Source organism: Dendropsophus ebraccatus, chromosome 8, assembly GCF_027789765.1.
Source record: "Dendropsophus ebraccatus isolate aDenEbr1 chromosome 8, aDenEbr1.pat, whole genome shotgun sequence".
Classification (NCBI taxonomy): domain Eukaryota; kingdom Metazoa; phylum Chordata; class Amphibia; order Anura; family Hylidae; genus Dendropsophus; species Dendropsophus ebraccatus.
In genome coordinates, this window is record NC_091461.1 from 124,821,766 (window position 1) to 124,848,514 (window position 26,749).

General features: G+C 44.9%; 1 protein-coding gene across 1 annotated transcript in view; it reads right to left on the reverse strand.

Moving 5' to 3' along the window:
- The window catches only part of ASTN1 (astrotactin 1), a 469,175-nt gene that overhangs the window by 17,126 nt on the left and 425,300 nt on the right, over nucleotides 1-26,749 (reverse strand). The window contains exons 18-19 of the mRNA XM_069981712.1: nucleotides 23,186-23,319; nucleotides 2,998-3,149 (exon numbers count right to left, since the gene is read on the reverse strand). Of these exons, the coding sequence (XP_069837813.1) occupies nucleotides 2,998-3,149; nucleotides 23,186-23,319 (286 nt within the window). The remainder of the gene's footprint in view (nucleotides 1-2,997; nucleotides 3,150-23,185; nucleotides 23,320-26,749) is intronic.

Genomic DNA, 26,749 nt, shown 5'->3' on the forward strand with positions numbered 1-26,749 from the left:
TTCAGCAAATGTAAAAAATGACAGAGGGCCGGAGGGGTGGGAACATAGCAATAAAGGGGTACTTACCTGTCCCCGTGCCCCCCCCAGCCTCAGCGCCATCGCTCACTGTCACCCAATGGTCACATGTCTCTCCCAATGCTGTGTTCTCACAACTAAGTGTCATCTACCGACTCAGCTAATCAGTAATTGCAGAGATGTCCCGCCTCACTGACTGACTGCAGAGATCTCCCGCCTCACTGACTGACTGCAGAGATATCCCGCCTCACTGACTGACTGCAGTGATATCCCACCTCACTGACTGACTGTAGAGATATCTCGCCTCACTGACTGTCTTACTGCAGAGATGTCCCGCCTCACTGACTGACTGCAGAGATGTCCCGCCTCACTGACTGCAGAGATGTCCCACCTCACTGACTGACTGCAGAGATCTCCCGTCTCACTGACTGCAGAGATGTCCCGCCTCACTGACTGACTGCAGAGATGTCCCGCCTCACTGTGTGACTGCAGAGATCTCCCGTCTCACTGACTGCAGAGATGTCCCGCCTCACTGACTGACTGCAGAGATGTCCCCCCTCACTGTCTGACTGCAGAGATGTCCCGCCTCATTGACTGCAGAGATGTCCCGCCTCACTGACTGCAGAGATGTCCCACCTCACTGACTGACTGCAGAGATCTCCCGTCTCACTGACTGCAGAGATGTCCCGCCTCACTGACTGACTGCAGAGATGTCCCACCTCACTGACTGACTGCAGAGATCTCCCGTCTCACTGACTGCAGAGATGTCCCGCCTCACTGTCTGACTGCAGAGATGTCCCGCCTCACTGACTGCAGAGATGTCCTGCCTCACTGACTGACTGCAGAGATGTCCCGCCTCACTGACTGACTGCAGTCCCGCAGTCCCGCCTCACTGACTGACTGCAGAGATGTCCCGCCTCACTGTCTGACTGCAGAGATGTCCCGCCTCACTGACTGCAGAGATGTCCCGCCTCACTGACTGACTGCAGAGATGTCCCGCCTCACTGTCTGACTGCAGAGAAATCCCGCCTCACTGACTGTAGAGATGTCCCGCCTCACTGACTGCAGAGATGTCCCGCCTCACTGACTGACTGCAGAGATGTCCCGCCTCACTGACTGACTGCAGAGATGTCCTGCCTCACTGACTGACCAACTGCAGAGATGTCCCACCTCACTGACTGCAGAGATGTCCCGTCTCACTGACTGCAGAGATGTCCCGCCTCACTGACTGACTGCAGAGATGTCCCGCCTCACTGTCTGACTGCAGAGATGTCCCGCCTCACTGACTGCAGATGTCCTGCCTCACTGACTGCAGAGATGTCCCGCCTCACTGACTGCAGAGATGTCCCGTCTCACTGACTGCAGAGATGTCCCGCCTCACTGACTGCAGAGATGTCCCACCTCACTGACTGCAGAGATGTCCCGCCTGTCTGACTGCAGAGATGTCCTGCCTCACTGACTGATTGCAGAGATGTCCCGCCTCACTGACTGACTGCAGAGATGTCCCGCCTCACTGACTGACTGCAGAGATGTCCTGCCTCACTGACTGACTGCAGAGATGTCCTGCCTCACTGACTGCAGAGATGTCCCGCCTCACTGACTGACTGCAGAGATGTCCCGTCTCACTGACTGCAGTGATGTCCTGCCTCACTGACTGATTGCAGAGATGTTCCGCCTCACTGACTGATTGCAGAGATTTCCCGCCTCACTGACTGCAGAGATGTCCCACCTCAATGACCGACTGCAGATATGTAAGGTATTTGTCCCTTGATTATGTCCCCCCAACTCCTGCCCTTCATTATTTTTTGTACTTTTTTCTGAAGTATTTCCTTTAATTCCTTTAATTCCAGGGGCGGCCCTATGAACTTATTTTTTAAAAGGGAGGAGGATATGCAAATTGGCATTAAGGGGCGTTATCCACAATGTGAAATTCTAATTTAGAAAACTGCCTGAAAAGAGAAATTTTATAACTTTTTTATCGGTTGGTTGTGTATAAATGCCATTCTTCTCTCATTTTTTGGCCTCTGTTGCCCCGATTCCAATGCTGCTCCCCCCCCCCCCCCCCGCCCCCCGCCCCCCGAGCACGGCCTTATTACGGAAGCTTTCATATTTGGTTATTTATAGCAGCACTTTTCTTGAACAGTCATGTGAGAATGAACGCACCTGATTCACACCCCCCGAGCCTCATATTCACACCCCCCGAGCCTCATATTCACACCCCCGAGCCTCATATTCACACCCCCGAGCCTCATATTCACACCCTCTTAGCCAGGAATTGACACCCTTTCACCATTTCTGAAGAGAAGTTCATGACCACCCAACTACAGAGTGAGAAGTGCAGAAACACGACTCAATAGGAGCGCGGGAAGGCTTTCCAGAGGATCAAAGTTATCAACAGTATAAAAGTATAACACCAGTTTGGGCTGGACGGGAGCTGCAGCAATCTACAGAACTTCTTACATAAGACGCACGTTCAGGGTTTTCTAATCTTGTACAATTTTTTGGAAATTTGTAAATTACCAGAACAGATTATAGTAAGGCGTCACTTCTAACCTCTGCTCCAGTTGTCAGTCCGCACTTGGGAGCTGATTCATATGTTACTATGTGGTGGCTGCACAGGTGTATGACCGTGACTGCGATATTACAGCGGTCTCTTAATAGTCAAAATCAATTGTGTAGAGCTCCAAAAGTGTTGGTGTAGCCCGGGCCCTATGGTGCTGGTGTCACCCCTCAGGATAGAAGCGCGTGGGGCCTACAGTCCTCATGTCAGCTGACTACTGTATAGAGATGAGCCCGGTCGGCACTCATCTCTGTAATTCCTTTCGTAGTCTGAAGAAGGACGGACCTGCAGAAACCTAGTTCTTGAAAATTACAAAAACTGACCGTAGTGATGACCAAAAATTCTCAAAGCAACATTAAAAACTCAGCAATAATTACTAATATTTTCTAATGTAAAAGAGTTGGCCTCACCGTCATTGTTACCTGCTTCCATCTTGGAATGGTCCAGTTTGTCAGAAACCTTCTCTTGGCTGATGAGATAGTCTACTATCCGCGCCCCGATGGGGGATTCATAATGCATCCATTCCAGCACCAGGAGGGAACTGCTGGGCTCCTGCACCATGGACAGGTGTAACCTATAGTTACAAAAAGGTGACAACTGAGGCCTATGATCTCCTGATACTGAGAATGGTTGTAGACAAAATCATACATACAGGATGTCAAAAAATTGTTACATTTATACACAATCCATTATGTTTAAAAAAAAAAAGAGACTTTTTGATGATCTGTGCACATCTAGGGGGTGCGGCTTAGCATAGAAGGTTTGGGTCAAAGGGTCATCTCCTTTAACCAAATTTACTATATTTTACACATGCTCACACTGGCAGCCTCAGAAATACCCAGAGGTTGATAATTCTTACATGACAGTACCCAGAAAGGGGTTTACTTAAAGGGAAACTGTCACCATGAAAATGCTACCTAGGCTATTGGCATCATGTTATAGAACAGGAAGAACTGAGCGGATTGATATATAACTTTACGGGAAAAGCTGCTAAGGAGTCCAATAACTGATTCTATCATTGAGTGACCCCGCCCACTGGACTTCTTAACACAGAATAAGCAGGTGTTTCAATTAACAAGTTACAAGTTATACTGATTCTTTTCGCACAAAGATATATATCAATCTACTCAGCTCTGGCTTCTCTATAACAAGATGCTGATAGATTAGATAGCATTGTCTTGGTGACGGGTACCCTTTAAGACAGGCATATGAAATGCTGCTGTTATAAATCCCCCCCTCCCCCCCCCCGTATATTACAGATGTCAGAGCGGCATGAGAAATTTTTCAAAGTGCGCTCATGTTCTGGCTTATATTGAGGCAGTGTTCTGGTGCTCACGCCGTGTGTCATATAAAAGAAAAGCTAAAAGCTTATGGGGGAGGGGAAAGGACTCTCCAAGGAGGGGGGGACTTAAAGTGTACCTGTCGTTATAACTGTCAAAAGCTAAATCAGCAGTAGATGTAATAGAGAGCAAGTTTGCAATGTACATTATTGTTATCTTTTTTTTTTTTAGTTATCATGGAAAACACGGCACTTCCTACTTTCTGACTCTTTTTTTCCCTCAAGCAAATAGAAAACAGTCAGAAAACAGGAAGTCCTGTGTATCCCAGGCGATCTGAGCGCTCACAGAGAGAAGACAATCATGTGACTGATGGACACATTGAGCCGTGACTCTCTGTACTGGACAGAATTACTGTGTTTTTTTCAACCAGCACAAGTAGGAAAATCGGCCTTCAGGAGACTGGACCTGGATACAGTAAGTATAGCTGTTATATAGCAGCCTTCAGGAGACTGGACCTGGATACAGTAAGTATAGCTGTTATATAGCTGCCTCCAAGAGACTGGACCTGGATACAGTAAGTATAGCTGGTATATAGCAGCCTTCAGGAAACTGGACCTAGATACAGTAAACATAGCTGGTATATAGCAGCCTTCAGGAGACTGGACCTGGATACAGTAAGTATAGCTGTTATATAGCAGCCTTCAGGAGACTGGAGCTGGATACAGTAAGTATAGCTGTTATATAGCTGCCTTCAGGAGACCGGACCTGGATACAGTAAGTATAGCTGTTATATAGCAGCCTTCAGGAGACTGGACCTGGATACAGTAAGTATAGCTGGTATATAGCAGCCTTCAGGAGACTGGACCTGGATACAGTAAATATAGCTGGTATATAGCAGCCTTCAGGAGACTGGACCTGGATACAGTAAGTAAAGCTGTTATATAGCTGCCTTCAGGAGACTGGACCTGGATACAGTAAGTATAGCTGTTATATAGCTGCCTTCAGGAGACTGGACCTGGATACAGTAAGTTTAGCTGTTATATACCTGCCTTCAGGAGACTGGACCTGGATACAGTAAGTATAGCTGTTATATAGCTGCCTTCAGGAGACTGGACATGGATACAGTAAGTAAAGCTGTTATATAGCAGCCTTCAGGAGACTGGACCTGGATACAGTAAGTATAGCTTTTATATAGCTGCCTTCAGGAGACTGGACCTGGATACAGTAAGTATAGCTGTTATATAGCTGCCTTCAGGAGACTGGACCTGGATACAGTAAGTACAGCTGTTATATGGAGACTGGACCTGGATACAGTAAGTATAGCTGTTATATAGCAGCATTCAGGAGACTGGACCTGGATACAGTAAGTATAGCTGTTATATAGCTGCCTTCAGGAGACTGGAGTGAATACAGTAAGTATAGCTGTTATATAGCTGCCTTCAGGAGACTGGACCTGGATACAGTAAGTATAGCTGTTATATAGCAGCCTTCAGAAAACTGGACCTGGATACAGTAAGTATAGCTGTTATTTAGATGCCTTCAGGAGACTGGACCTGGATACAGTAAGTATAGCTGTTATATAGCAGCCTTCAGGAGACTGGACCTGGATACAGTAAGTATAGCTATTATACAGCAGCCTTCAGGAGACTGGACCTGTATACAGTAAGTACAGCTGTTATATAGCAGCCTTCAAGAGACTGGACCTGGATACAGTAAGTATAGCTGGTATATAGCAGCCTTCAGGAGACTGGACCTGGATACAGTAAGTATAGCTATTATACAGCAGCCTTCAGGAGACTGGACCTGTATACAGTAAGTACAGCTGTTATATAGCAGCCTTCAAGAGACTGGACCTGGATACAGTAAGTATAGCTGGTATATAGCAGCCTTCAGGAAACTGGACCTGGATACAGTAAATATAGCTGGTATATAGCAGCCTTCAGGAGACTGGACCTGGATACAGTAAATATAGCTGGTATATAGCAGCCTTCAGGAGACTGGACCTGGATACAGTAAGTAAAGCTGTTATATAGCTTCCTTCAGGAGACTGGACCTGGATACAGTAAGTATAGCTGTTATATAGCTGCCTTCAGGAGACTGGACCTGGATACAGTAAGTTTAGCTGTTATATACCTGCCTTCCGGAGACTGGACCTGAATACAGTAAGTATATAGCTGCCTTCAGGAGACTGGACATGGATACAGTAAGTATAGCTTTTATATAGCTGCCTTCAGGAGACTGGACCTGGATACAGTAAGTATAGCTGTTATATAGCAGCATTCAGGAGACTGGACCTGGATACAGTAAGTAAAGCTGTTATATAGCAGCCTTCAGGAGACTGGACCTGGATACAGTAAGTATAGCTGTTATATAGCTGCCTTCAGGAGACTGGACCTGGATACAGTAAGTATAGCTGTTATATAGCTGCCTTTAGGAGACTGGACCTGGATACAGTAAGTATAGCTGTTATATAGCTGCGTTCAGGAGACTGGACCTGGATACAGTAAGTATAGTTGTTATATAGCTGCCTTCAGGAGGCTGGACCTGGATACAGTAAGTATAGCTGTTATATAGCAGGAAACTGGACCTGGATACAGTAAGTATAGCTGTTATATAGCAGCCTTCAGAAGACTGGACCTGGATACAGTAAGTATAGCTGTTATATAGCAGCCTTCAGGAGACTGGAGTGGATACAGTAAGTATAGCTGTTATATAGCTGCCTTCAGGAGACTGGACCTGGATACAGTAAGTATAGCTGTTATATAGCTGCCTTCAGGAGACTGGACCTGGATACAGTAAGTATAGTTGTTATATAGCTGCCTTCAGGAGAATGGACCTGTATACAGTAAGTACAGCTGTTATATAGCAGCCTTCAGGAGACTGGACCTGGATACAGTAAGTACAGGTGTTATATAGCAGCCATTAGGAGACACAACTTGGATACAGTAAGTATAGCTGTTACATAGCTGCCTTCAGGAGACTGGACCTGGATACAGTAAGTATAGCTGATATACAGCAACCTTCAGGAGACCGGACCTGGATACAGTAAGTATAGCTGTTATATAGCAGCCGTCAGGAGACTGGACCTGGATACAGTAAGTATAGCTGTTATATAGCAGCCTTCAGGAGACTGGACCTGGATACAGTAAATATAGCTGGTATATAGCTGCCTTTAGGAGACTGGACCTGGATACAGTGAGTATAGCTGTTATATAGCAGCCTTCAGGAAACTGGACCTGGATACAGTAAGTATAGCTGTTATATAGCTGCCTTCAGGAGACTGGACCTGGATACAGTAAGTATAGCTGTTATATAGCAGTCGTCAGGAGACTGGACCTGGATACAGTAAGTATAGCTGTTATATAGCAGCCTTCAGGAGACTGGACCTGGATACAGTAAGTATAGCTGTTATATAGCAGCCATTAGGAGACACAACCTGGATACAGTAAGTATAGCTGTTATATAGCTGCCTTCAGGAGACTGGACCTGGATACAGTAAGTATAGCTGTTATATAGCTGCCTTCAGGAGACTGGACCTGGATACAGTAAGTATAGCTGTTATATAGCTGCCTTCAGGAGAATGGACCTGTATACAGTAAGTACAGCTGTTATATAGCAGCCTTCAGGAGACTGGACCTGGATACAGTAAGTATAGCTGTTATATAGCTGCCTTCAGGAGACTGGACCTGGATACAGTAAGTATAGCTGTTATATAGCTGCCTTCAGGAGACTGGACCTGGATACAGTAAGTATAGTTGTTATATAGCTGCCTTCAGGAAAATGGACCTGTATACAGTAAGTACAGCTGTTATATAGCAGCCTTCAGGAGACTGGACCTGGATACAGTAAGTACAGGTGTTATATAGCAGCCATTAGGAGACACAACTTGGATACAGTAAGTATAGCTGTTATATAGCTGCCTTCAGGAGACTGGACCTGGATACAGTTAGTATAGCTGATATACAGCAGCCTTCAGGAGACCGGACCTGGATACAGTAAGTATAGCTGTTATATAGCAGCCGTCAGGAGACTGGACCTGGATACAGTAAGTATAGCTGTTATATAGCAGCCTTCAGGAGACTGGAGCTGGATACAGTATATATAGCTGTTATATAGCTGCCTTTAGGAGAATGGACCTGGATACAGTGAGTATAGCTGTTATATAACAGCCTTCAGGAGACTGGACCTGGATACAGTAAGTATAGCTGTTATATAGCTGCCTTCAGGAGACTGGACCTGGATACAGTAAGTATAGCTGTTATATAGCTGCCTTCAGGAGACTGGACCTGGATACAGTAAGTATAGCTGTTATATAGCAGTCGTCAGGAGACTGGACCTGGATACAGTAAGTATAGCTGTTATATAGCTGCCTTCAGGAGACACAACCTGGATACAGTAAGTATAGCTGTTATATAGCAGCCTTCAGGAGACTGGACCTGGATACAGTAAGTATAGCTGTTATATAGCAGCCTTCAGGAGACTGGACCTGGATACAGTAAGTATAGCTGTTATATAGCAGCCTTCAGGAGACTGGGCCTGGATACAGTAAGTATAGCTGGTATATAGCTGCCTTCAGGAGACTGGACCTGGATACAGTAAGTACAGGTGTTATATAGCAGCCATTAGGAGACACAACCTGGATACAGTAAGTATAGCTGGTATATAGCTGCCTTCAGGAGACTGGACCCGGATTTCTGGTAGGTTCAGCTTACTTTTACAGCATGATAACAAGAAAAAAAAAAAATAAATGTATATTGCAAACTTGTTTTATTTCACATGTACTGTTAATTTAGTGAAGAGAGAAGCTCCCCAGTGTCTGAATGTAACATGCAGCAATATCCGCTGTGATAAACGCAACTCGTCTGGGTTTACGGCTGTATTGATAAATCTGCCCCCACAGTCCGCACTCACTCATTGTATCTTAATATCAGATCCAGGTGAATCAATAATGAGGACGGAAGATATAGAATGCTTCATGATCAAACAATAACTCGCCTTCCCTCATTGATCATTGTCTTTGATGTTTTGCAATACTTGGCTCAGTAATTATTAAAGCAAATTGGCTTTTTATTAAGTGGGCCCCACAGAGTGATCCATCTCCGTGACATCTGTGGTCGATGGTACATCGATGGAACGTCTCCCCACTCCTAAATCTACTCTGTGCTTCCACAGCCACCGGGGAAAGCCAATCGTATATCCCCATTGTATCTGCAAAATCTACGGACACTTCCTGCTGATCAATATCCGGAATATCCAGAGTATCCAGCACTCCTGAGGGAAAGCTGCACTACAGTTATTATAGGAGTACAGTTATTATAGAGAAGCTGCAGTACAGTTATTATAGGGAAGCTGCAGTGCAGTTATTATAGGGAAGCTGCAGTACAGGTATTATAGGGAAGCTGCAGTACAGGTATTATAGGGAAGCTGCACTACAGTTATTATAGGAGTACAGTTATTATAGGGAAGCTGCAGTACAGTTATTATAGAGAAGCTGCAGTACAGTTATTATAGAGAAGCTGCAGTACATGTATTATAGGGAAGCTGCAGTACAGTTATTATAGGAGTACAGTTATTATAGAGAAGCTGCAGTACAGTTATTATAGGAGTACAGTTATTATAGGGAAGCTGCAGTTCAGTTATTATAGGGAAGCTGCAGTACAGTTATTATAGGGAAGCTGCAGTACAGTTATTATAGGGAAGCTGCAGTACATGTATTATAGGGAAGCTGCAGTACAGTTATTATAGGGAAGCTGCAGTACATGTATTATAGGGAAGCTGCAGTACAGTTATTATAGGAGTACAGTTATTATAGGGAAGCTGCAGTACAGGTATTATAGGGAAGCTGCAGTACAGTTATTATAGGGAAGCTGCAGTACATGTATTATAGGGAAGCTGCAGTACAGTTATAGGGAAGCTGCAGTACAGTTATTATAGGGAAGCTGCAGTGCAGTTATTATAGGGAAGCTGCAGTACAGTTATTATAGGGAAGCTGCAGTACAGTTATTATAGGGAAGCTGCAGTACAGTTATTATAGGAGTACAGTTATTATAGGGAAGCTGCAGTACAGGTATTATAGGGAAGCTGCAGTACAGTTATTATAGGGAAGCTGCAGTACATGTATTATAGGGAAGCTGCAGTACAGTTATAGGGAAGCTGCAGTACAGGTATTATAGGGAAGCTGCAGTACAGTTATTATAGGGAAGCTGCAGTGCAGTTATTATAGGGAAGCTGCAGTACAGTTATTATAGGGAAGCTGCAGTGCAGTTATTATAGGGAAGCTGCAGTGCAGTTATTATAGGGAAGCTGCAGTACAGTTATTATAGGGAAGCTGCAGTACAGTTATTATAGGGAAGCTGCAGTACAGGTATTATAGGGAAGCTGCAGTGCAGTTATTATAGGGAAGCTGCAGTACAGTTATTATAGGGAAGCTGCAGTACAGTTATTATAGGGAAGCTGCAGTACATGTATTATAGGGAAGCTGCAGTACAGGTATTATAGTAGTACAGTTATTATAGAGAAGCTGCAGTACAGTTATTATAGGGAAGCTGCAGTACAGTTATTATAGGGAAGCTGCAGTACATGTATTATAGGGAAGCTGCAGTACAGGTATTATAGTAGTACAGTTATTATAGAGAAGCTGCAGTACAGTTATTATAGGGAAGCTGCAGTGCAGTTATTATAGGGAAGCTGCAGTACAGGTATTATAGGGAAGCTGCAGTACAGGTATTATAGGGAAGCTGCACTACAGTTATTATAGGAGTACAGTTATTATAGGGAAGCTGCAGTACAGTTATTATAGAGAAGCTGCAGTACAGTTATTATAGAGAAGCTGCAGTACATGTATTATAGGGAAGCTGCAGTACAGTTATTATAGGGAAGCTGCAGTACAGTTATTATAGAGAAGCTGCAGTACAGTTATTATAGGAGTACAGTTATTATAGGGAAGCTGCAGTGCAGTTATTATAGGGAAGCTGCAGTACAGTTATTATAGGGAAGCTGCAGTACAGTTATTATAGGGAAGCTGCAGTACATGTATTATAGGGAAGCTGCAGTACAGTTATTATAGGGAAGCTGCAGTACATGTATTATAGGGAAGCTGCAGTACAGTTATTATAGGAGTACAGTTATTATAGGGAAGCTGCAGTACAGGTATTATAGGGAAGCTGCAGTACAGTTATTATAGGGAAGCTGCAGTACATGTATTATAGGGAAGCTGCAGTACAGTTATAGGGAAGCTGCAGTACAGTTATTATAGGGAAGCTGCAGTGCAGTTATTATAGGGAAGCTGCAGTACAGTTATTATAGGGAAGCTGCAGTACAGTTATTATAGGGAAGCTGCAGTACAGTTATTATAGGAGTACAGTTATTATAGGGAAGCTGCAGTACAGGTATTATAGGGAAGCTGCAGTACAGTTATTATAGGGAAGCTGCAGTACATGTATTATAGGGAAGCTGCAGTACAGTTATAGGGAAGCTGCAGTACAGGTATTATAGGGAAGCTGCAGTACAGTTATTATAGGGAAGCTGCAGTGCAGTTATTATAGGGAAGCTGCAGTACAGTTATTATAGGGAAGCTGCAGTGCAGTTATTATAGGGAAGCTGCAGTGCAGTTATTATAGGGAAGCTGCAGTACAGTTATTATAGGGAAGCTGCAGTACAGTTATTATAGGGAAGCTGCAGTACAGGTATTATAGGGAAGCTGCAGTGCAGTTATTATAGGGAAGCTGCAGTACAGTTATTATAGGGAAGCTGCAGTACAGTTATTATAGGGAAGCTGCAGTACAGGTATTATAGGGAAGCTGCAGTACAGTTATTATAGGGAAGCTGCAGTACAGTTATTATAGGGAAGCTGCAGTACAGGTATTATAGGGAAGCTGCAGTACAGTTATTATAGGGAAGCTGCAGTGCAGTTATTATAGGGAAGCTGCAGTGCAGTTATTATAGGGAAGCTGCAGTACAGGTATTATAGTAGTACAGTTATTATAGGGAAGCTGCAGTACAATTATTATAGGGAAGCTGCAGTACAGTTATTATAGGGAAGCTGCAGTACAGGTATTATAGGGAAGCTGCAGTACAGTTATTATAGGGAAGCTGCAGTACAGGTATTATATGGAAGCTGCAGTACAGTTATTATAGGGAAGCTGCAGTACAGGTATTATAGGGAAGCTGCAGTACAGTTATAGGGAAGCTGCAGTACAGTTATTATAGGGAAGCTGCAGTACAGTTATAGGGAAGCTGCAGTACAGTTATTATAGGGAAGCTGCAGTGCAGTTATTATAGGGAAGCTGCAGTACAGTTATTATAGGGAAGCTGCAGTACAGTTATTATAGGGAAGCTGCAGTGCAGTTATTATAGGGAAGCTGCAGTACATGTATTATAGGGAAGCTGCAGTGCAGTTATTATATGGAAGCTGCAGTACAGTTATTATAGGGAAGCTGCAGTGCAGTTATTATAGGGAAGCTGCAGTGCAGTTATTATATGGAAGCTGCAGTACAGTTATTATAGGGAAGCTGCAGTGCAGTTATTATATGGAAGCTGCAGTACAGTTATTATATGGAAGCTGCAGTGCAGTTATTATATGGAAGCTGCAGTACAGTTATTATAGGGAAGCTGCAGTGCAGTTATTATATGGAAGCTGCAGTACAGTTATTATAGGGAAGCTGCAGTGCAGCTTTTGTCTTTATAGTAAAATATTGCACATTTCAGGGTAATTTCAATTTACTTTACTTGAAAAAAACATATAGGTCCTAAAAGGTGGCGTGGAAAGGAACGAGAAAAAAAACAACAATCCTTGTCTTTAATTGGTTAAGACGATGAGGGCTGCAGACCGTATCTTCTTAGACCTCATGCACACGGCAGGACTGTATGACTCTATCACACAGGGCCCATAGAAATCCTAACATGTTTCTTGCTCGGCCTTTGATCTCATAGTTCTTTTTTTCTTGGATTCCTCTGGAATCTGTCACAATAACATTGCACTGTGTTATAGATAGCGGCATATGACAGTAGCATACAGCGGCACATGGAGCACCTATGGCACCTAAGGCAGGCACCAGGCACTATATATACGTCTTTAGCTGTTTACAGACATTACATGTTTAATTGTAACTTGTAATTCCCATTTAAGTGCATAGAAATGTGATGTACATGAATGCTGTATGGATGTAACGCCAGCTCACACATTCATTATTGAACGAGGACTCTCAGGGTGCTTTGACATAACTTACACAGGAACATGTCCTTCTACTCCATTCACATGATTGAAGACTCTTTCCAGTTACATTATTCTATCGACTTGCCATATTTGTAATGATTTGGTCTTCTGAATCAGTGACACAACCCTATAGATGTGATTACGGAGCAGAGAGAGCGCTTTATAGCACAGGAAACATACAGAGGGGAGACGGGCTGCACACGGATTACAAAATTGGTTTAGCAAGCTGCGATCCATAACTTAATAAAAAGAAAATTATTACTCATATCCTACAAAGCTCAGAGATGTGTGAAACAGAACATGAGACTGGGAACTGTGGAAACATAATTATCAATAAAATATGTTTTATTGCATCATATAAAGGAAGAGACAGCTACAAACAATATCCCGTTAGCGAGACGAGAAGTGACTGCCAGCACTCCAAGCGGGGACTAAGGACGACAGAGACGGTGAAAGGTGATGACGGAGAGACCAAAAGGGGCAGCAACCAATAGGGAAGACGAGAAGTGACCACCAACATTCCAAGCGGGGACTAAGGACGACAGAGACGGTGAAAGGTGATGGCGAAGGGACCAAAAGGGACAGCAATGAATAGGGAAGACGAGAAGTGACTGCCAGCTCTCATTGGGGGACTAAGGACGACAGAGACGGTGAAAGGTGATGACGGAGAGACCAAAAGGGGCAGCAATGAATAGGGAAGACGAGAAGTCACTGCCAGCACTCCGAGCGGGGACTAAGGACGACAGAGACGGTGAAAGGTGATGACGGAGAGACAAAAAGGGGCAGCAACGAATAGGGAAGACGAGAAGTGACCACCAACATTCCGAGCGGGGACTAAGGACGACAGAGACGGTGAAAGGTGATGACGGAGAGACCAAAAGGGGCAGCAATGAATAGGGAAGATGAGAAGTGACTGCCAGCACTCCGAGCGGGGACTAAGGACGACAGAGACGATGAAAGGTGATGACGGAGAGACCAAAAGGGGCAGCAATGAATAGGGAAGATGAGAAGTGACTGCCAGCACTCCGAGCGGGGACTAAGGACGACAGAGACGATGAAAGGTGATGGCGAAGGGACAAAGAGAGGCAGCAACGAATAGGGAAGACGAGAAGTGACTGCCAGCTCTCCGAGCAGGAACTAAGGACGACAGAGACGGTGAAAGGTGATGGCGAAGGGACCAAGAGGGGCAGCAACAAATAGTGAACACAAGAAGTGACTCCCAGCACTCCCAGCGGGGACTAAGGACGACAGAGATGGTGAAAGGTGATGACGGAGAGACCAAAAGGGGCAGCAACGAATAGGGAAGACGAGAAGTGACCACCAACATTCCAAGCGGGGACTAAGGACGACAGAGACGGTGAAAGGTGTTGACGGAGAGACCAAAAGGGGCAGCAACGAATAGGGAAGACAAGAAGTGATGGTGGAGGGACCACGAGGGGCAGCAACGAATAGGGAGGATAAGAAGTGTCTCCCAGCAGTTCAAGCGCAGACTAAGGATGACGTGATAGTTAAAGGAGATGGGGTAGGGACCAAGAGGGGCAGCAACAAATGGGGAAGACAAGAAGTGACTCCCATCACTCTGAGTGGGGACTAAGGATAACTGTGACGTTGAAAGTGGAGAAGTGACTCTCAGCACTATGAGTGGGGACTAAAGATGACAGCGATGATGAAAGGTTATAGCAGAGTGACCAAGAGGGGCAGCAGGGAATAGGGAAGGACGAAAGGGTGACTCCCAGCACTCTCAGGGGTGACTAAGGACAACAGTGATGGTTAGAGGTGATGGTGGAGGGACCAAGAGGAGCAGCAACAAATGGGGAAGATGAGAAAAGACACCCGTCACTCTGAGCGGGGACTAAGGATGATGGTGATGGTGAAAGGTGATGGTGGGACCAAGAGTGGCAGCAACAAACAGGGAAGACATGCAGGTTTAAAGGGGTTGTATTCCAGAAGGGGGAGAACCAGGGCCGTCTTTCCCATTGGGCAGGGTAGGCGGCTGCCCGGGGGCCTATGACTCATGGGGGGCCCCAGTGGCAGTCGCCTACCCTGCAGAAAGGAAGGGAAGCTGATAAGCCACGCTGTGCCCCCTCTCCCCAGTACATTACAGGGCCGCACAACGCTGCACACTGCCCCAGCGCTCTCCTCTCCTCACATAAATAGGCTGCAGGGCCGGTCTGTGATGTGGGCGGCTGAAGCTCCTCCCCCTCCGTTAAGCCCCGCCCCCTGTGGACTGGTCCCATGTTCCTCCTGGCCTGGGACTTCCTGCCCCCAGCAGGCCTTGGGATGGTTATGTGTGGAGCCTCACAGCAGCTGCAGCCTGTGCTGCCATAGCAGGAGACCAGCAGTGTGGAGAGCAGGAGGCTACAGGCTGCTAACCTCCAGCTACACAGCGGCCTCCAGCTACAGGGCTTCCTGACCATACCCCTGCTGTCCTGGGCTCCACTGCAGGAAATGTCAGGTACCTGGGGCTGTAGATAGCGGGGAGGTCGGGACAGAGAGGAGGGGGGAGTCTGCAGATCTGGGCTGAGAGAAGAACACACACACACACCCCTACCCCTGTTCCCCCATAGCTGCCCCCTCTCCCCCAGGCTGCTTTGCCCCTGTCCACCTGTAGCTGATCTGTACCTCCCAAGCTGCAATGTGCACCCCTCCCCCCAGACTGCTGTGTTCTCCCCTTCAGGCTGCTGTACCCCCATACACTTGAGGCTGCTGTACCCCCCCCCCCCCCCCAGACTGCATGTATGGCCAGGTTTGCACTATGTAAAAACAAGCCTAACATGTGTAAAGATTTTATATATATATATATATATATATATATACATATATATATATATATATATATATATATATATATATGTGTGTGTGTGTAAAGATTATTTATTTATATATATATATATATATATATATATATATATATATATATATATATATATATATATATCTTTACACATGTTAGGCTTGGTTCCTATTTGTGGTTTTTTTTTTTTTTCTGCTCCTGAGCATTGAAGGAGAGGAATGACCCCCCCCCCCCCAAACACACACAGATGCTGCAAAACTGGTCCAGACAGAAGGATACACACATACAGAACAATATGCATCCATACAGAACGATGCACACCCATACAGAACCATACAGTACAATATACACCCATACAGTACAATATACACCCATACAGAACCATACAGTACAATATACACTCATACAATACAATATACACCCATACAGAACCATACAGTACAATATACACCCATACAGAACCATACAGTACAATATACACCCATACAGTACAATATACACCCATACAGTACAATATACACCCATACAGAACCATACAGTACAATATACACCCATACAGTACAATATACACCCATACAGTACAATATACACCCATACAGAACCATACAGTACAATATACACCCATACAGAACCATACAGTACAATATACACCCATACAGTACAATATACACCCATACAGAACCATACAGTACAATATACACCCATACAGTACAATATACACCCATACAGTACAATATACACCCATACAGAACCATACAGTACAATATACACCCATACAGTACAATATACACCCATACAGTACAATATACACCCATACAGAGCCATACAGTACAATATACACCCATACAGAACCATACAGTACAATATACAGTACACCCATACAGTACAATATACACCCATACAGAACCATACAGTACAATATACACCCATACAGTACAATATACACCCATACAGAACCATACAGTACAATATACACCCATACAGTACAATATACACCCATACAGTACAATATACACCCATACAGAACCATACAGTACAATATACACCCATACAGTACAATATACACCCATACAGTACAATATACACCCATACAGAGCCATACAGTACAATATACACCCATACAGAACCATACAGTACAATATACAGTACACCCATACAGTACAATATACACCCATACAGAACCATACAGTACAATATACACCCATACAGTACAATATACACCCATACAGAACCATACAGTACAATATACACCCATACAATACAATATACACCCATACAGAACCATACAGTACAATATAAACCCATACAGAACCATACAGTACAATATACACCCATACAGAACCATACAGTACAATATACACCCATACAGTACAATATACACCCATACAGAACCATACAGTACAATATAAACCCATACAGAACCATACAGTACAATATACACCAATACAGAACCATACAGTACAATATACACTCATACAATACAATATACACCCATACAGAGCCATACAGTACAATATACACCCATACAGAACCATACAGTACAATATACACCCATACAGTACAATATACACCCATACAGTACAATATACACCCATACAGAACCATACAGTACAATATACACCCATACAGTACAATATACACCCATACAGACCCATACAGTACAATATATACCCATACAGAACCATACAGTACAATATACACCCATACAGAGCCATACAGTACAATATACACCCATACAGTACAATATACACCCATACAGAACCATACAGTACAATATACACCCATACAGTACAATATACACCCATACAGTACAATATACACCCATACAGACCCATACAGTACAATATATACCCATACAGAACCATACAGTACAATATACACCTATACAGAACCATACAGTACAATATACACCCATACAGAACCATACAGTACAATATACACCTATACAGAGCCATACAGTACTATATACACCCATACAGTACAATATACACCCATACAGAGCCATACAGTACAATACACACCCATACAGAACTATACAGAACAATATACAGTACACCCATACAGAACCATACAGTACAATACACACCCATACAGAACCATACAGTACAATATACACCCATACAGTACAATATACACCCATACAGAGCCATACAGTACAATATACACCCATACAGAACCATACAGTACAATATACACCCATACAGTACAATATACACCCATACAGAGCCATACAGTACAATATACACCCATACAGAACCATACAGTACAATATACAGTACACCCATACAGAACCATAGAGTACAATATACACCCATACAGAATCATACAGTACAATACACACCCATACAGTACAATATACAGTACACCCATACAGAGCCATACAGAACAGTATACAGTACACCCCATACAGAACCATACAGTACAATATACACCCATACAGAACCATACAGTACAATATACACCCATACAGAGCCATACAGTACAATATACACCCATACAGAACCATACAGTACAATATACATCCATACAGAACCATACAGTACAATATACACCCATACAGAACCATACAGTACAATATACACCCATACAGTACAATATACACCCATACAGAACCATACAGTACAATATACACCCATACAGTACAATATACACCCATACAGAACCATACAGTACAATATACACCCATACAGAACCATACAGTACAATACACACCCATACAGAACCATAGAGTACAATATACACCCATACAGAACCATACAGTACAATATACACCCATACAGTACAATATACACCCATACAGTACAATATACACCCATACAGAGCCATACAGTACAATATACACCCATACAGTACAATATACACCCATACAGTACAATATACACCCATACAGAACCATACAGTACAATATACACCCATACAGTACAATATACACCCATACAGTACAATACACACCCATACAGAACCATACAGTACAATATACACCTATACAGAACCATACAGTACAATATACACCCATACAGAACCATACAGTACAATATACACCCATACAGTACAATATACACCCATACAGAACCATACAGTACAATATACACCTATACAGAACCATACAGTACAATATACACCCATACAGAACCATACAGTACAATATACACCCATACAGTACAATACACACCCATACAGAACCATACAGTACAATATACACCTATACAGAACCATACAGTACAATATACACCCATACAGAACCATACAGTACAATATACACCCATACAGTACAATATACACCCATACAGAACCATACAGTACAATATACACCCATACAATACAATATACACCCATACAGAACCATACAGTACAATATAAACCCATACAGAACCATACAGTACAATATACACCCATACAGAACCATACAGTACAATATACACCCATACAGTACAATATACACCCATACAGAACCATACAGTACAATATAAACCCATACAGAACCATACAGTACAATATACACCAATACAGAACCATACAGTACAATATACACTCATACAATACAATATACACCCATACAGAGCCATACAGTACAATATACACCCATACAGAACCATACAGTACAATATACACCCATACAGTACAATATACACCCATACAGTACAATATACACCCATACAGAACCATACAGTACAATATACACCCATACAGTACAATATACACCCATACAGACCCATACAGTACAATATATACCCATACAGAACCATACAGTACAATATACACCCATACAGAGCCATACAGTACAATATACACCCATACAGTACAATATACACCCATACAGAACCATACAGTACAATATACACCCATACAGTACAATACACACCCATACAGAACCATACAGTACAATATACACCTATACAGAACCATACAGTACAATATACACCCATACAGAACCATACAGTACAATATACACCTATACAGAGCCATACAGTACTATATACACCCATACAGTACAATATACACCCATACAGAGCCATACAGTACAATACACACCCATACAGAACTATACAGAACAATATACAGTACACCCATACAGAACCATACAGTACAATACACACCCATACAGAACCATACAGTACAATATACACCCATACAGTACAATATACACCCATACAGAGCCATACAGTACAATATACACCCATACAGAACCATACAGTACAATATACACCCATACAGTACAATATACACCCATACAGAGCCATACAGTACAATATACACCCATACAGAACCATACAGTACAATATACAGTACACCCATACAGAACCATAGAGTACAATATACACCCATACAGAATCATACAGTACAATACACACCCATACAGTACAATATACAGTACACCCATACAGAGCCATACAGAACAGTATACAGTACACCCCATACAGAACCATACAGTACAATATACACCCATACAGAACCATACAGTACAATACACACCCATACAGTACAATATACAGTACACCCATACAGAGCCATACAGTACAATATACACCCATACAGAGCCATACAGTACAATATACACCCATACAGAGCCATACAGAACAGTATACAGTACACCCATACAGAACCATACAGTACAATATACACCCATACAGAACCATACAGTACAATATACACCCATACAGTACAATATACACCCATACAGAACCATACAGTACAATATACACCCATACAGTACAATATACACCCATACAGAACCATACAGTACAATACACACCCATACAGAACCATACAGTACAATACACACCCATACAGAGCCATACAGTACAATATACACCCATACAGAACCATACAGTACAATATACACCCATACAGTACAATATACACCCATACAGAACCATACAGTACAATATACACCCATACAGTACAATATACACCCATACAGAGCCATACAGAACAGTATACATCCATACAGAACCATACAGTACAATATACACCCATACAGAACCATACAGTACAATATACACCCATACAGTACAATATACACCCATACAGTACAATATACACCCATACAGACCCATACAGTACAATATACACCCATACAGTACAATATACACCCATACAGAGCCATACAGTACAATACACACCCATACAGAACCATACAGTACAATATACAGTACACCCATACAGAACCATACAGTACAATATACAGTACACCCATACAGAACTATACAGTACAATATGCATCCATACAGTACAATATACACCCATACAGAACCATACAGTACAATATACACCCATACAGAACCATACAGTACAATACACACCCATACAGAACCATACAGTACAATATACACCCAAACAGAACAATATACGCCCATACAGAACTATACAGTACAATATACACCCACATGGGGCTGCAAAGCACAAGGTTGGGGGTAGGAGGGATGCGGGGACTTGATCTTGGGTCGGGGGGCCCAGTTCACAGCTATGCCCAGGGGCCCATCGTTTTGTTAAGACGGCCCTGGGGAGAACACGTGTGAGATGGTCGGGTCTAGAGGGGCCAGAGACGGATCCAAGGGCCAATCAGCTTGGGAACACATGACTAGGTATGTTGGCAGGGTAGAAGGAGAATTGGTGGAGCTATTATAGGGTGTTTCCTAGTTTTGTTAGCTTCCCTGGGCGGGCAGACATTCAAGTGCGGTTCATTTAGATATTTGTAGAAAGGGCTAGCACCCAAAAGAAGGTTGGGGCCAGGCAGTCAGTGGGGTCAGAGCAGCTAGGTGGGTGAGTTGTTGGACAAATGTGTTTGGTCCCCATCTGTCTGTAGATCAAATGTTAGGTTGTCTCGCGCCTTTTTGGTCTCTTTGAAAGGTGGGAGGTTCCTCACCTTCACGAGCTGGTGGGCCCAAATTGCTACCTTAGTGGCTATGGTGTCCCAGACATCTGCAGGAAAGTTTGGTTTTGTTGGATTTCTGTTTACTAGTAAGATTGTTCGGCGCCAGATTTTGTAGCTCCAAGGACCTCCCCATTATTGTTAGTGGTGCAATCCAACAAAAATGTTTCTGGAGTTTTACACACATATTACTTATATTTGTTTCTGATTGCTAAAAACTATATATGTTATATGTTTAATAGAAGGCCTCTGTGGCCAATTCATCCAAATCTAGGATTCCATGGTTATTTCAGGGCTGAAGGTAAGTGGTGGGAGAGGAAAGGTTTAGTCGGTCTTGTAGAAGAAGGTTCACCAACCAGACTCTATGATCCCTAGTCATGTGGTTTGTCACTGGTACGAGAGATCCCAGAAGGTTCTTCATACTCTGTGGCCTTCTGATAGGGGTAATAATCCCCCCGGGGAATCCCCTGTACAGTGTCCGGCCAGGCACCGGTATAACATATATGTAGTAAGTACAAAAATGGGCTCACAGCATCCTACACTATAACAGGATTTGGCAGGTTCTAGATCAATTTTTCTCAACTCCAGTCCTCAAGATCCACCAACAGGTCATGTTTTGCGGATATCCCATACAATGAACAGCTGTGGTAGTTACTGGTGCACTGACTATAAGTGTGAAATCCTTAAAACATGACCTGTTGGTGGGTCTTGAGGACTGGAGTTGAGAAACACTGAGCTAGGGTAACCCAAAAACTAATGCGCTCCACTCTAGTCTGTGTTATGGCACTGGGCCTATGTCTCCTTCCTAACCAGCTGGATTGTCACTGGAGCTGTAATATCCAGCTGTGGGGTGCTGGATTGTCCGTGCTAACACTGGAGCTATCATATCTAGCTATGGGGTGCTGGATTGTCCGTGCTAACACTGGAGCTGTCATATCCAGCTGTGGGGTGCAGGCCTTTATGTCTGGCAGGTTGGATGCCACCAGCCTGAGGCCTTGTAAGGTCCAGGTAAAGTTATAAAGCACATGTCCACCTTCTCATCACAGGCTCCTCTTCTCAGTCTGCTTCTCTTTAACTTATTCAGGGAGATGTAGGACAACTTGTTCTCAAGGACGGGGATATCCACAAGAGCCAAGGTCGTCTTACGTTGCAGACCATCTCTGCACAAAACTGCACCACATGCAACTAAATGGGCAGTGCCCAGAGCAAGCTGCTCTACGTATAGAGTATAAAACATGTGTAAAGCACGGAAGAAATCAACCAACACCCAACAGGCTGGAACCCCGCGGTCACATCCCCAGATCCACCTTAAACAGCTCATGTGTTTTTCTGCTGGCATCTATAGTACCTCTATAGGAGAAATGCAGGTGTAACGCATGTATGAGAGGACAGCATATAATAGCATATAATAGTATAAAACTGTGGTGATGTATGAAACATAGAATCTTACACTGGCTGCGGTAGAGGGGCGCATGTCGGAAGTCCGTCTATACCAAATGCTGTAGAGTCACATCGACACCAGTCTTCAATCACATCACCGCGACCTGAGCACCAAAGAGAGCTGAGCACTGCCTCCTGCAGCAACTGGAAGAAAGAGAGACAGAAAGCTGAGCATGACCACAGAATCCTGCAGCAACTGAGAGACAGACAGCTGAGCATGACCACAGAATCCTGCAGCAACTGAGAGACAGACAGCTGAGCATGACCACAGAATCCTGCAGCAACTGAGAGACAGACAGCTGAGCATGACCACAGAATCCTGCAGCAACTGAGAGACAGACAGCTGAGCATGACCACAGAATCCTGCAGCAACTGAGAGACAGACAGCTGAGCATGACCACAGAATCCTGCAGCAACTGAGAGACAGACAGCTGAGCATGACCACAGAATCCTGCAGCAACTGAGAGACAGACAGCTGAGCATGACCACAGAATCCTGCAGCAACTGAGAGACAGACAGCTGAGCATGACCACAGAATCCTGCAGCAACTGAGAGACAGACAGCTGAGCATGACCACAGAATCCTGCAGCAACTGAGAGACAGACAGCTGAGCATGACCACAGAATCCTGCAGCAACTGAGAGACAGACAGCTGAGCATGACCACAGAATCCTGCAGCAACTGAGAGACAGACAGCTGAGCATGACCACAGAATCCTACAGCAACTGAGAGACAGACAGCTGAGCTTGAGCACAAAATCCTGCAGCAACTGAGAGACAGACAGCTGAGCTTGAGCACAGAATCCTGCAGCAACTGAGAGACAGACAGCTGAGCTTGAGCACAGAATCCTGCAGCAACTGAGAGACAGACAGTTGAGCTTGAGCACAGAATCCTGCAGCAACTGAGAGACCGAGAGACAGACCGCTGAGCACGAGTACAGAATCCTGCAGCAACTCGGAAACAGACAAATGAGTTTGAGCACAGAATCCTACAGCAACACAGAGACAATCAGCTGAGCATGTGCACAGGATCCTGCAGCAACCAAGAGACATAAAGACAGTCAGCTGAGCATGTGCACAGGATCCTGCAGCAACCAAGAGACATAAAGACAGTCAGCTGAGCATGTGCACAGGATCCTGCAGCAACCAAGAGACATAGAGACAGTCAGCTGAGCATGTGCACAGGATCCTGCAGCAACCAAGAGACATAGAGACAGTCAGCTGAGCATGTGCACAGGATCCTGCTCAGTAAAAACATGATTGAAACGATCTGTAACTTTCTGATAACACATTCCTAAAAGAAAGTATACTCACCTTACCGATCCAGCACCGGTGCTCTGGTCCATCTGCTTACCTGCTCAGGTGACACACTCTCCTGCTTCTGCTGATGACAGGCTGCAGCTTTAGTGATTGGCTGCCCTGTGTCTGGGACCTCAGCAGGAGAGCTGTGACAGTGTGTCATTACGGTAAGCAAACAGAGGGACTGCTGTCACATCTATATGCTCTAATGGGAGGAAATAGTCACAACTTGCCTGTTGTGACTAGTGATGTCACGATACCAGAATTTTGAGTTCGATACCAATACTTGATTTTTTTAGTTCGATACTCAATACCAGTTCGATACCTCGAAAAAAAATACAACCCCCCCTTATAAGATCAGCCCCCTCCTCTCCTGACATCCTCTGTGCTGCTGTGACCTCCCCATAGATCAGCACACTCCTCTCCTGACATCCTCTGTGCTGCTGTGACCTCCCCATAGATCAGCACACTCCTCTCCTGACATCCTCTGTGCTGCTGTGACCTCCTCTATAGATCAGCACACTCCTTTCCTGACATCCTCTGTGCTGCTGTGACCTCTCATAAGATCAGCACACTCCTTCCTCTCCTGACATCCTCTGTGCTGCTGTGACCTCCCCTATAGATCAGCACCCTCCTCTCCTGACATCCTCTGTGCTGCTGGGACGCTGTGACCTCCCCTATAAGATCAGACCCCTCCTCTCCTGACATCCTCTGTGCTGCTGTGACCTCCTCTATCGATCAGCACACTCCTCTCCTGACATCCTCTGTGCTGCTGTGACCTCCCCTATCGATCAGCACACTCCTCTCCTGACATCCTCTGTGCTGCTGTGACCTCCCCTATAAGATCAGCACCCTCATCTCCTGACATCCTTTGTGCTGCTGTGACCTCTCCTATAAGATCAGTCCCCTCCTTTCCTGACATCCTCTGTGCTGCTGGGACCCTGCAACCTCTCCTATAAGATCAGCCCCCTCCTCTCCTGACATCCTCTGTGCTGCTGTGACCTCCCCTATATATCAGCACCCTCCTCTCCTGACATCCTCTGTGCTGCTGTGACCTCTCCTATAAGATCAGCCCCCTCCTCTCCTGACATCCTCTGTGCTGCTGTGTCCTCCCCTATAGATCAGCCCCCTCCTCTCCTGACATCCTCTGTGCTGCTGTGACCTCCCTATAAGATCAGCACCCTCATCTCCTGACATCCTCTGTGCTGCTGTGACCTCTCCTATAAGATCAGCCCCCTCCTTTCCTGACATCCTCTGTGCTGCTGGGACCCTGCAACCTCTCCTATAAGATCAGCCCCCTCCTCTCCTGACATTCTCTGTGCTGCTGTGACGCTGTGACCTCCCCTATAAGATCAGCCCCCTCCTCTCCTGACATTCTCTGTGCTGCTGTGACCTCCCCTATAAGATCAGCCCCCTCCTCTCCTGACATCCTCTGTGCTGCTGTGACCTCCCCTATAAGATCAGCCCCCTCCTCTCCTGACATCCTCTGTGCTGCTGTGACCTCCCCTATAAGATCAGCCCCCTCCTCTCCTGACATCCTCTGTGCTGCTGTGACCTCCCCTATAAGATCAGCCCTCTCCTCTCCTGACATTCTCTGTGCTGCTGTGACGCTGTGACCTCCCCTATAAGATCAGCCCCCTCCTCTCCTGACATTCTCTGTGCTGCTGTGACCTCCCCTATAAGATCAGCCCCCTCCTCTCCTGACATCCTCTGTGCTGCTGTGACCTCCCCTATAAGATCAGCCCCCTCCTCTCCTGACATCCTCTGTGCTGCTGTGACCTCCCCTATAAGATCAGCCCCCTCCTCTCCTGACATCCTCTGTGCTGCTGTGACCTCTCCTATAAGATCAGCCCCCTCCTCTCCTGACATTCTCTGTGCTGCTGTGACGCTGTGACCTCCCCTATAAGATCAGCCCCCTCCTCTCCTGACATTCTCTGTGCTGCTGTGACCTCCCCTATAAGATCAGCCCCCCTCCTCTCCTGACACCCTCTGTGCTGCTGTGACCTCCCCTATAAGATCAGCCCCCTCCTCTCCTGACATCCTCTGTGCTGCTGTGACCTCCCCTATAAGATCAGCCCCCTCCTCTCCTGACATCCTCTGTGCTGCTGTGACCTCCCCTATAGGATCAGCCCCCTCCTCTCCTGACATCCTCTGTGCTGCTGTGACCTCCCCTATAAGATCAGCCCCCTCCTCTCCTGACATCCTCTGTGCTGCTGTGACCTCCCCTATAAGATCAGCCCTCTCCTCTCCTGACATTCTCTGTGCTGCTGTGACCTC